Consider the following 13,446-nt stretch of genomic DNA (forward strand, 5'->3'; position numbering starts at 1 on the left):
GATGTGGCCTTACTAAATCAGAATTTGTTGATTGACTGAGTTAACCCCCTGGTGTTGAAATAAGTTGCAGATATACCTCAGTCTTTGAAGACTCAGGAAGAGTTCCTGGACCAAAAAACTAGTGATGAGTACATTTTCTACTTTCATATGAGAAAGAAACATGAGTCCTGATCCTTGTCAAAATTCTAGAAAGGATTGTTAAAGAAATTGTGAATATTGAGAAAGAAATTTAGAGATTACTAAGGAATCACTGGTGTTTACTTAGAAGCTTTGGAAAACAAATGTCATTTCCTTTTCTGGGTGGTGTTGTGAGGTTTGGCATGCCAATGGACAAAGCAGGCTTTGTGAAGCTTGGTTTCAGGAAATTATTTTGTTATTAAAGTTTCTTATAAGAGCCTAGTGGACAAGATACAGAAATGTGGACTGGATGGTACCAGTTGGGTGCCATGCATTTAAAGTTTATAGAACAGGCTCACCCAAAGGTCTCTAATGGGCTAGATGGCTCTGTTCTTGGTCTAGTCCTATCTGACGTTTTGTTTTTCAATATAGCGTAAAGGTACAGGATGCCCTTTTTTATCGATTCCACAGAAATCCCGAATCTAGGAGAAATGTGTCAGATGGAGAAAATATCCCAAAGATTTCCCCTTGATGGAACAAAATAAACAAGATGATCATTAACAAGACACACATAAAGTCTTGAATTAGGTCTAGAAAAAGATCAGTTGCACAAGTAGAACATAAAGTCATCAGACTTCACCACCCCTGCTGTGGAAAGACCAGATTCCACTGCAAGTTAGGAAGAGCCAGGTGAAGACACTGCTGCTAAAAGGACTTCTGCAATCCCAGGGCACAGGGTGAAGGTGCAAGGGCGTCTCTCCGCTCTGGGTTGTTTGATTCTGGACTCTCCTTGAGATGTGTCCTGGGAAATTAGAGGGCAAACAGAGTGGGTAGCTCTTTTATGACAAAATGATAGATGACCTGGAGGTACTGACGAAATAAGAACACTTCAGTGTATCATGAGACCTGCTTTCAAATATCTGAATATCTTTCATAAAAATGTAGACTTACTGTTCTCTAGTTTCCTGGAGAGGGCACAATTGGACTCACTGGCTTGCAGCCAACCCGTCAAAGATCAAAAGAAAGAAGTTTTCAATACTTAAGAGTACACAGCCCTGCAGTGGGCTTCTTGGACAGCGGGGAATTCTACCATCCTTGGAGAATTATAGTAGAATCTGGGGTGGGAGGGAGGTAGAGGGAATTCCTATGTGCCTCCATGACTGGGAGAGATGACCCCTAAGTGTTCTCCCATTATGTATATGATTTGAATAATGACTGTTACCATTTATTGAGCTTAAACTAAGTGGCAGGGCTGGGCTAAGGTCTTTGTGTGTGCGATCCCACTGCAGTTTTTTTTTTTTTTTTTTTTTTGCGGTACGCGGGCCTCTCACTGTTGTGGCCTCTCCCGTTGCGGAGCACAGGCTCTGGACGTGCAGGCTCAGCGGCCATGTCTCATGGGCCCAGCCACTCCGTGGCATGTGGGATCTTCCCAGACCGGGGCACGAACCCGTGTCCCCTGCATCGGCAGGCGGGCTCTCAACCACTGCGCCACCAGGGAAGCCCTCCACTGCATCTTTATAACAAATGAGGAGACTGAGGCTCAGGGAGGCTATTAAGAGCTTAAGCCCACACAGTGATAGGTCAGAGAATGGAATTTTGATCCCAAGCCTGAGTTTAAAGTATAGGCTCTTAATTTCTATGTTATATATGATCTCCAGTCTATATACTTCATTCTTTCATTCAGCAACTATGCCCTGGAATGCCTTGTTCTTCACCTCCTCCTGCCTCTCTCATCCACTTAAGCTGAGCTCACCTACTGTCTCCTCTCTGAGGTTTCCGCACTTCCTCCACACAAGATGAATTGCTTCCCTCCTGTGTTGCATGGCAGGGGGCACATTGTATCCTATTTTCCTGTGCAGTGTTGGTTTTCCTACTGGACTGCAAGCTCCCAGTTTCCTGAACAGCTGGAACCAGTGCTTATTCATCCCTGTCCCTCAGCACCACAAACAATGCTCAGAAGATGGTGGTACTCAACAGGTTTATAAGTTAGTCCATTCATCCATCCAGTCATTCATTCAAGAAACCTAAGAAAGAATAACATCTTCTTTCTTTCTTTTTTTTATTGGAGTATAATTGCTTTACAATGTTGTGTTCGTTTCTGCTGTACAATGAAGTGAATCAGCTATATGTATACATATATCCCCTCCCTCTTGGACCTCCCTCCCACCCCACCCCACCATCCTACCCATCTAGATCATCACAGAGCACCAAGCTGAGCTTCCTGTGCTTTATAGCTTATTCCCACTGGCTATCTATAAGGAGGCAAGAACTTACAATGGAGAAAAGACAGCCTCTTCAATAAGTGGTACTGGGAAAACTGGATGGCTACATGTAAAAGAATGAAATTAGAACACTCCCTAACACCATACACAAAAATAGACTCAAAATGGATTAAAGACCTAAATGTAAGACCGGACACTATAAAACTCTTAGAGGAAAACAAGGAAAAACATTCTTTGACATAAACCACAGCAAGATCTTTTTTGACCCACGTCCTAGAAAAATGAAAATAAAAACAAAAATGAACAAATGGGACCTAATGAAATAAACTTTGCACAGGAAAGGAAACCATAAACAAGATGAAAAGACAACCTTCAGAATGGGAGAAAATATTTGCAAACGAAGCAACAGACAAAGAACTAATCTCCAAAATATACAAATGGCTCATGGAGTTCAATATTAAAAAAACAAACAACCCAATTTAAAAATGGGCAGAAGACCTAAATAGACATTTCTCCAAAGAAGATGTACAGATGGCCAAGAGGCATAAGAAAAGCTGCTCAACATCACTAATTATTAGAGAAATGCAAATCAAACCTACAATGAGGTATCACCTCACACCAGTCAGAATGGCCATCATCAAAAAATCTGCACACAATAAATGCTAGAGAGGGTATGGAGAGAAGGGAACCTTTTCGCACTGTTGGTGGGAATGTAAATTGATACAGCCACCATGGAGAACAGTATGGAGGTTCCTTAAAAAACTAAATATAGAACTATCACATGACCCAGCAATACTACTACTGGGCATATACCCTGAGAAAACCATAATTCAAAAGAATACATATACCCCAATATTCATTGCAGCACTATTTACAATAGCCAGGACATGGAAACAACCTAAATGTCCAACAACAGATGAATGGATGAAGAAGATATGGTAAATATATACAATGGAATGTTACTCAGCCATAAAAAGGAATGAAACTGGGTCATTTGTAGAGATGTGGATGGACCTAGAGTCTGTCATACAGAGTGAAGTAAGCCAGAAAGAGAAAAACAAATATAGTATATTAACACATATATGTGGAATTTAGAAAAATGGTACAGATGAACCTATTTGCAGGGCAGGAATAGAGGCGTAGACGGTAGAGAATGGACATGTGGACACAGAGGGGGAAGGGGAGGGTGGGACGAATTGGGAGATTAGGATGGACATACATACACTGCCATTCGTAAAATACATAGCTAGTGGGAACAAGCTATAAAGCACAGGAAGCTCAACTTGGTGCTCTGCAACATCTTATTTATCTCTCTCCCCCTTTTAATCCCTCCTGCATGAAACTCCAGGTATCATTCTCCTACCCAACCACCTTCAGTGTCCCTTTGTATCTACAGCATTAAGTACAAGAGCCTTAGCATGGCTAAGGGGCCTCTATTATATGTAGATTTTCATACCCTCAAAGGTCTCATCATCCTCCCCTCCATGTCCCCTTAGGCCTTCCTGATCTCTGTCTCCACCATCTTCTATCCTATCCCCTAGTCTTTGATCATATTGTTCCCTCTTCTTGGAATATCCTCTCCTACCCTCATTATTTCCTCTTAAAGTGTTATCCATTCTTCAATGTCCCAGTTCAAACATCGCCTCCTCCGGGGAAGCCCACCCTCACTCCCTGACCAGGAAAAGCCTCCCTTCTCTGTATTCCCAGTCCTTTTTTGCTGCTTTGTTGTTGTGACAGTTTTCTAATATTCTACTTTATTTTAGCTTGTTGGTCCATCTGATCCAAAAGATTATCTAACAATAATACCCTTTTCAGCAGGAACTATGCCTTACTATCTCCAGAATTCTTGTGATACGTGGCATTATCTATCACTGTATCCCCAGTACCTAAGGCAATACCTGACATCTGTTCCATAAATAGGTGTTATTGAATGGATGGATGAATGGATGAATGAATTCATCAGAAGTTCTGCATTGTAACATCCGTTTGCACATTAACTAAATATATAATTTGTGACATTTCATATCAATTGCTCTGGACCCCAGTTTCCATATCAATAAAAGGGTGTTCAAGGAGTCAGGGAGAAAGGGTACTCATTTTTATGGATGACTTTGCTGTGTGCAAGGCAATGTGCTAGGGGCGTTATTTACCTTACAGGCCTAAGGGAGGGAGGGAGGGATGAGGATAGGGGAGGAGTATACAAGCAGTGAAGAGTATGGGCTTAGGATAAGGCTTCCTTGAACTCAAGCCCTAGCTCTGCTACTTACTAAATGTGAGCTTGGGCAAGTTATTCTAATCTTTTAAACCTCTGTTTCTTCAGCCATCAAGTGGTTGAAGAAACCACTTGATAACAAGAGAACCTACTGGTGAGTTTGTTGTGAGGAGTTGAATATAAGGTACTTAGCCCATCGACTGGCACGTAACCCTGAATTATAAACAGCAGCTCATTATTATCATTCTATTACTTGTGTGTCTTCTTGTTCAGTTTACCCCATGAAGAAGCAGAGCCCCTGAGAGGTTAAACTACTTGCCCAAGGTCACATCTTCTGTCTGCCCTGTTTCCCTCTCCACCTACGGGACCCTTCAGGATAAATCCTTCGAGAATGGCCATGAGCTTTGCAACACAGCCTGTGTTCCCATTTCAGGGTGAAATACTAGAAAGCCACCCCATGTTGCTGCTTCTCAAACATGCCCAGATTTTAGCATTTTATTATCTTAACATTTAGCATCTAACACTGAATATCTAATATCAATTTTCTCATGGTTATTCTTCTGTTTAATAAAGGAAGAAAGGTCATAATCTAAGTTATAAGAGTGAACAGATATAACTTTTTCCCTATGAGATTCAAAGCTAATACCTTTTTCTCCCCCATCATTTGGCTTTGTGCAAAAATTCAAAATGCCAATTACTGCTCCTCTGCGACTAAATGAAGTGTGAGCTTCCCTGCCCCATAAAGGGAGCCACACCCTACCTGGACACTCAGTAGGCATTTGATTCAGAAGAAGAGGAGATAGTAACCATCAGGGTTACTAGGGTTTTCTTTGATGGAGGATGTGATGCACAAATGTGTAGAAGTTTTTTTTTTTCTTTAAATAAATTATTTTATTTATTTATTGTTTCTGGCTGCGTTGAGTCTTCGTTGCTGCACGTGGGCTTTCTCTGGTTGCAGTGAGCGGGGGCTACTCTTCGTTGAGGTTCGCGGGCTTCTCATTGTGGTGGCTTCTCTTGTTGTGGAGAATGGGCTCTAGGTGCTGCATGGCCTTCAGTAGCTGTGGCTCATAGGCTCAGTAGTTGTGGCTCGTGGCTCTAGAGCACAGGCTCAGTCGTTGTGGCTCACAGGCTTAGCTACTCCATGGCCTGTGGGATCTTCCTGGACCAGGGATCTAACCCGTGTCCCCTGCACTGGCAGGCAGATTCTCAACCACTGCGCCACCAGGGAAGCCCTGCATAGAAGTTTTATGGAGGACATACAGGTAGGCAGGAGAGGGATCATTAGTGGCAGGCCGTTGTCAAGGGTATATGGCTCATGGAGCTGAAGTATTCATGCCCTACATGTCCAGGAGGACCTCCCCCAGAGCACGCACAGGTGGGTTTTATTTGTCATGTCCATGATCTTGAGGCATCAACAAGCCGTCAGCGGGCTGCACCTGCAGAGCCCTTTTTGCTACAAACATGGCCCCCTGAAGTAGCTCCAAAGCAGTTTGATCGTGGGAAGAGAAATGCCAATCTAACCCATTTGCCGTTGATTTCTTAAGCAGATTCAGGCACACAGGATGAAGCACAGCTTTTGCAGGAATGGTTTAAGCTGGTTCTGGAGAAGAATAAATTAATGCGATATGAGTCGGAGTTACTGATCATGTAAGTAAGGCAACACAGATAACAGCGAGGCCTAAAAGCAAAGAGGGCGGGAGTGGGGTGGCCCACCCTCCTGGGTTGACGTCTCAGGATGTTTTCTTCTTGTGCATACAGAATTGTGATTGAGACAAATTGACATTTGATGTCTTGCATATCATGCTGGCATTAGTGCAGAGAATCTCCAATTGTCTATTCTCTGCTGTGGAGTCCTATGGCTAAAATGATTTCAGGTAATGGGTCTGGAGCTGGAGGGCATTTGGATAAGACACTTTCAATCCATCCCTGTCCCCCACACCAGGGGGGACCCACTTGCAGTCACACACCTGCAGTGGGGAAGCATGTGTCTGGCTTCTGTGTGTGAATCATGGGAAGGGCTTGCTGAAATCGCCTGACCACTTCCTTGTGGCTTTAATGGATTGAAGGTGGAGATCGGTCTGGCTGTCCTCTGAATGAGAGGTTGCAGTCTGGCTGGGAGATCGGAAAGTAGAGATGGATCTTCCCGTACTCTGAAAATGTTGAAGGTCATTCTACCTGTCACCATTCTGGAGGGAAAGGAAGTAACATTTAATATAAACTGACTAAGCACCACAAGTTGTACTGGGTGCTTTCACTTACGCTGTCTTATTTCATTTTCACCCCAACCTTGAGAGTTAATTTTGGGAGTCTTTGAAGGGGTCTAATAAAATTCTTTTCCTCTTCTCTGCCTGGGTTCTGAGCCGGGTGAGAAATAAGACAATTGGGTCAATAGTTGACCCAGAATATCAAAATAAAGTGTTTATTACTGATTATGGCTAGCTCGGCTAAATATGAGAGCCCAACTGGGCTTGCTAACTATATTCATTTCCTAGGGCTGGACTAATATATTATCACAAACGGGGTGGCTTACAATAAGAGAAATGTATTCTCTCTCAGTTCTGGAAGACAGTCTGAAATCGAGGTGTCAGGAAGGCCATGCTCCCTTCGCGGCCTCTGGGGGAGAATTCTTCCTTGCCCCTTCCAGCGTCAGGTGCCTCCAGGCATCCCTTGGCTTGTGACCGCATCACTCCAATCTCTCCCTCTGTCTTCATGCAGCCTTCTTTCTCTGTGTGTCCATGTCTTCTCTTCTGTCTCTTGCAAGGACACTTGTCGCTGGGTTTAGAGCCCACTGGCATAATCCAGAATATTCTTATCTCAAGGTTCTTAACTTAATTATATCCACAAAGACCCTTTTTCAAATAAGGTCACTTTCAAAGGTTCCAGGGGTTAGGATGTGGACATATCTTTTGGGAGTTCACCATGCAACTTACTATACTACCCAACCCCAGAATTAGACACACTCATCTGTCACAAAAGGTAGCGAATCACTTGCTTCTTAGGGGTAAGGCTTTTACCCTAGACCAGTGGGTCTCACCTGGGGGCAATTTCCATCTCACTTCCTCCTTCCAAGGATATTTGGCAATGTCTGAAGACATTTTTGTCTATCGCAACTGGGAGGTGCTAGTGATATCTAGTGCGGAGAGGCCAAGGGTGCTACTGAACATTCTGCAACGCACAGGGCACCCCGCTTCCCTCACCAACAAAGCATTACCCAGCCCAAAATGTCAGTAGTGTCAAGATTGAGAAATCTTGCCCTAGACCCATAGCAAGGCTCAGAGTAACAGAGAACACATGTTTGCTGCAGGCAGGCTGATCCCCAGGGAGAAAGGGTGTGAGCTGAGTTCCCCTAGTCTGTTCTTCCCAAATTCACCTTCCCTGGGGTGAGAGTGAGCATAAGCATGAAAGTGGAGAGAAGAAGCCAGGAATTATACTCCTTGAGCTCCACTGACATGAAGGAAATGCCAGGAATGGGGAAGAAGGGCTCATCTGTAGCTATTACTTTTATTATTACTATTTTTTAAAATTGATGTACATGCTGAGACTCAAAACAACTAAGTAATTTGTCCATCTCCGCCTGACTACAAAGCCCTTTTTATACAACTGTATCGTCTGCCTTTGGTCCAGGTGTGAATTATAAAGTTCATTGACAAAAAAGTATCAAGCACATTCCATGTGCTAGGAAATGTGCTGGGTACTGTGGAAGTAGAGATGAGTCAGGCCATAGTCCCTATCTTCGAGGATCTCATGGTTTCAGGGGAGACAGACACGCAAGCACACAGCATGAGAGGAATGAGAAAACATAGCAAGTGCTCCATGGAGGTTTGTAGGAGGAGCAGTCAGTGCACAGGCCCTGCCGGCAAAGGTCAGGTGGGTGGTGACAGCTCGGTGACTGTGGTCACTCCTTGGTACGCTGTCAGAGGGAACTTTCTCCTCCACCAGAGGCCAAAGAGGAGAACTCGGATGTGTGAGCTAGACAAAGGCAGGTGGGAGCTCTGGTAAAGGATAGGTTTTAGTTTGGAGAAAGACCTGCCTGAACCAGGAGAAACGTCTTACACTGGTGTGTCATTTCGGGTCCCTTGGGAAAGCAGGTGCCACGACAGAATTAGAAGTACAAGAGACGTATTGGGAGAAAGGAGAGAGGGAGTGGGAGTGAGAGGGAAGTCTTCAGACCCCATGCAGTCCTGACATCTGTAAAAGGAGAGGGGAGGGAATGAGAATTGGCAGGAGGAACCTCAGACCCCAGTGCAGCCCTGAGCCAGGCGAAGGGAGCCCCAGAGCGAAGACTGCCCATCCGAGGAGTCCGAAGTGGGGCAGAAATGGCCCAGCTCCAGCACCGCCACTGTGCTCGCTCACTGGCTGGAGCTGCTCAGGGGCAGTGTGGCCTCAACACAGCAGTGAAGTGGATTCTGCTCCAGCAGTCAGCTCACTACACACTACACTCCTTCCAGGGTTCTCTCTTAAAGGAAGATCTGAGTGGTGCGTTTCCACTGGCTACCAGAGTGGGCCAAGGGAAGTTGAGTGTCAATAACAAAAGGGAGAGTATTGAACAAAGCATGGACCTTGGCCCACGTAATAGTAGAAGTAGTAAAAATGACAGCGACAACAGGGTATAGTAAGTGACCCAAAGCTATAGCAGATACACATGCAGCCTGCAGGTGGGGCTGCAAGGGAAGGGCCCCCCCCCGCCCCCCCCCCCGCCTCCACGTCAAACCCAGGGACCTAGACTCAGCGCTCACCCTCTTCAGTGTCTCTGTAGCATTGGACACCCTTGATCTCTCTCTTCTCTCCTGAAACTTTCCTCTCTTGGCTTCTGTGATGCTGCATTTCTTGTTTACCCTTCCAACCTTTTGCTCGCTTCTTCCCTGGCTCTGCCTCTTTTGTTTGGCTTCTAAATGTAGGTGTTCCCAAGGTCCTGTCTTCAAACCTTTTTTTCCTCTATAGCAGGGGTCCCCAACCCCCGGGCTGTGGATCGGTACTGGTCCATGGCCTGTTAGGAACCGGGCTGCACTGCACAGCAGGAGGTGAACAGTGGGCGAGCGAGCGAAGCTTCATCTGCCGCTCCCCATCACTCCCCATCGCTCCCCATCGCTCCCCATCGCTCCCCACTGCTCCCCATCGCTCGCATTACCACCTGAACCTGCCCCCCGTCCCCCGGCCCCCACTCCCGTCCGTGGAAAACTTGTCTTCCACGAAACTGGTCCCTGGTGCCAAAAAGTTTGGGAACCGCTGCTCTGTAGCCTCCCTTTTAGAGATTACGTGGCTTCACCTATCACCTCTGACCCATGCCTCATCCATTTGTGGTCCTCATTTCTCCTGAGAATGCCAGACCTGCACTCCCAAAGGTTTGCAGAACCTCCACATTACCACATGGCCCAGCTTGTGGGAAGCTTACACACATACTCTGACATACATGGGCTATCCCCAGCCATGGAAAGGTCATGAAGTTCTGTCTGAGCTTCACCGAAAGCTAACTTCACTTCTTGACTTTGCTGTTCTGTCGGTGGACACACTGAGCCCCCAGCACTCCGGCTTGACTCCTCCAGAACATCGCTGATTCTTCTTCCCACGTCAGTTACAACCAGATGGGTAGTTGTCTAGTATTCTGCCTCCACCCGGACAGGATGTCTCACTCCTCTTTCCTCCTTGTTTACCACAGTCAGAGATCTGGGAGTTGTTAGAGGTGATACTTGAAGTCACGTTGCCCCTAAAAGAGAGGAGAGCTTCAGATTGTCATTGCTTCTACTGTTCTAGTCATTTCTTCACAATCCAGTCCTGGGTGGCCTTCCAAAAGCTTGCTGAGAGCACATTACAACTCCCCATCATCTCTTGAGTCCAGCATATCTCAGCAGCAGTAGCAGCAGCAAAACTTTCAGTTTTGAGATATTCCAAGACCCCAGTGGTTTTTTTTGCGTTACGTGGGCCTCTCACTGTTGTGGCCTCCCCCATTGCGGAGCACAGGCTCCGGACGCGCAGGCCCAGCAGCCATGGCTCCCGGGCCCAGCCGCTCCACGGCATGTGGGATCTTCCCAGACCGGGGCACGAACCCATGTCCCCTGCATCGGCAGGCGGACCCTCAACCACTGCGCCACCAGGGAAGCCCCCAAGACCCCAGTTTTAATAAAGAAAAAAGAATGCAGTTGCTACGGTCAATGGGTTTGTTAGTCAATATTTCTACACAGATCTCCAGTATTTACAAAGTTTGAACATTCTCTCATCCCCAGGGCCCGAGAACTAGAATTAGAAGATCATCAAAGCAGACTGGAGCAGAAATTAAGAGAAAAAATGCTCAAGGAGGGTGAGTATGGTGATATGTCTGGGGCCTTTGTTAAAGACGTTTTCCCCCATGAAGACACGTGACCAGAACATGCTGCACATTGCAGAGTGGAGCGCTCTTCCTGCCTTGTGTCACCAGCCTGGAAGTCAGAGGGGGCACAAAGCCAGCCTTCCTCTGCCCCCACCAGAGCACAGCAGGTCCTTCTTAGCTTCATTCACTGGGGCCGTGAGAGCAGCATTTAGCTCCATCCCATGTGCTAATAGGAACAAAGTCATTTAGTCACGCATTCATTCACTTATCCATCCATTCATTTAAGAAATATTTGTTGAGAATCTAGAGTGGGCCTGGCAGATGGAGAAGAGCAACCCTGCCCTGTGGCCTCACTCGGGAGACTGACACCCAGACCAGTAGTTATGACACAGTGAGATGAGGGTCATGACTTACGTGCTTTGGGAGCACAGAAGAAGGCAGGCCTGGTTCTGCCAGGCACTGGGGAATGGAAAGGAAGCATCCTTCCCACCACGGGCTGGGCCAGGGCATCACACATGAGAAAATTATTTTCACCATGAAGGAGGGAGAGTTGAAATAAACTTAATTGACACCATATACTGATTTATGCATTCATAGGCTCCAGCCTGCGAGGCATATTCACTCTGTTCTGTGCCTGTATGTTTGGGGGGCCAGATCCGTGCATGGCTTTCCTACATTTAGACCTAAGTCTGAAAGAGCAAGTTAAATCATTTCTGTATACCTCATGGACCGAACATTGCACCTACCTATGGGTTACCTGCTTCAGAGCAAGCCCTTAGTAAATATGAGACATTTTCATCATGATCGTTCTTATTTAGGTATTTTATCCCCATTTCACAGATTAGAAAACCGAGTCCCTGAGAACTTAAAAAGCATGCTCAACGTAAATGATGGGTCTAAGACTTGGGAACAGATCATCACAGACTTGGGGGTCTCCTGTTCTTTTTCACATAGTAGTGTTTGTAGATTGTTTCTTTATAGCAGTAGAAAACTATTTCTAACAAAATCCTTAGAGAACTGCTCTGTACAGAATGGATAAAAGTGGCATACATCATCTTTTATTCGTCCGAAGGGGCTCAGATGGTTCCATCATTGACAAACCAAAACTGAGAGAGGAATTTTAATTTTTTTGTGTTGATAATCAAATAAGGGGCATGAATACTGAAGTGTACCTAAATTAACAAACTGTACAATATAACTAATATCTCACTTACACATCTCATAAAAATTTTAATTTGCTCCATATCAGGGTGGTAAAATACATACCACCAAAGACTCCATTAGTCACTTTTGAATCTTTTTTTTTTAAAAATTCTTACTAAAGAATGATGGTCATACATCTTCTCACTCTTCTGGGGTATACAAAAAAATATGGCTTCTTCATTTTGCCTTGTCATCTTGCACGAAACCTTCATACCACTAGTTATCAAGAAGAAAAGGAAGGCAGGAAGGAAGGGAGGAAGGAAGGAAGGGAGGAAGGGAGGGAGGGAGGGAGACAGGGAGGGAGGGGGAGGGGGAGGCGAGGGGGAGGGGGAGGGAGGGAGGGAGGGAGGGAGGAAAGGGAACTTTTTTTATCCCTCTCTTGTAAACTTAGTCTGCTGCAATAATTTAGGCTGATGCCATCCCTCTAGGAAATGCTCAGTCTTTGGGGGATGAAAATGTTCAGTCTTGCAGATTGCCACCCCTTGCATCTGCTTGATTCTTAAGGTGACCTCCAGGTAATGGCGAGAGGCGGGTTTGTGTGACTTGACAGCACTGGAAGTCTGTGTGGGTTTCTCTGACTCACTGACTCCCACATAGCTGTCTCCTGTCATCAGGCCGTCACTGTCTCTGCTGGCATTTGCAGCCAAGGTGTGTGGCTGGCCTGACCCATAGCCTGGCCATTCTCTCAGCGTGCCTGGAGCCTCACTCCTGGCCTCGCCCAGCCTCACCTCAGCACATCCTCCACTCAGCCTGGCCAGACAGTCTCCACTGTGAGGCCACTCCATCCCTCATCATGGGGAGCCCCATGGCAGGCCCAGTGGCCGTCTACCTTTGCACCTCTGGGGCAAGTGGACATTTCTAGGCTCTACCAATGTGTGCCACACACAGCAGATCAAGATCTGGGGAGCCACACCCAGACCCCTCTTCTCTGCTCAGCCATGAAGTTCTACCTGTCCCACGTTTACACACAGGGCGCCTTTCCAGCTGGCCTCTTCCCAGAGTTCCAAGCAAGGGGCAGGGCAAGAGTCCCTCAGCCCCCCAGTGCTCCCATCAAATGATGTGACATTCCCTGCCTCTTTGGGGGCTTCCAAGGCCCAGAACGGAGAGACTGGAGCCCAGGGCCCTCACCTTTATCTTCTCCGGCCTCTCTCTCCTCCCTCCCATCAAACATGAGCTGCAAAGAGAACGGTGCCTCTTTATTTCCCTTTTGTCATATGTACCTTATTCCTGACACTGTTCTCAGACGTCAGCCTGATGCAAGAGACAGTGGTACCATCTCTGCTCTGGTATCCGGCCCACCACCTAGTCCCAGTGTGTTAAGTAGGAAGAGCTATATAGAGTCTTCTCCCAAGGCAATAATCTGGTTGACAAGATTTAAAATCTGCCTT

General features: G+C 46.2%; 1 protein-coding gene across 1 annotated transcript in view; it reads left to right on the forward strand.

The window, feature by feature from the left end:
- Nucleotides 1-13,446, forward strand: part of MICAL2 (microtubule associated monooxygenase, calponin and LIM domain containing 2) — a 222,435-nt gene that overhangs the window by 204,826 nt on the left and 4,163 nt on the right. The window contains exons 35-36 of the mRNA XM_060018505.1: nt 6,096-6,198; nt 10,773-10,846. Coding sequence (XP_059874488.1) covers nt 6,096-6,198; nt 10,773-10,846 — 177 coding nt within the window. The remainder of the gene's footprint in view (nt 1-6,095; nt 6,199-10,772; nt 10,847-13,446) is intronic.

This window comes from Delphinus delphis, chromosome 8, assembly GCF_949987515.2.
Source record: "Delphinus delphis chromosome 8, mDelDel1.2, whole genome shotgun sequence".
Classification (NCBI taxonomy): domain Eukaryota; kingdom Metazoa; phylum Chordata; class Mammalia; order Artiodactyla; family Delphinidae; genus Delphinus; species Delphinus delphis.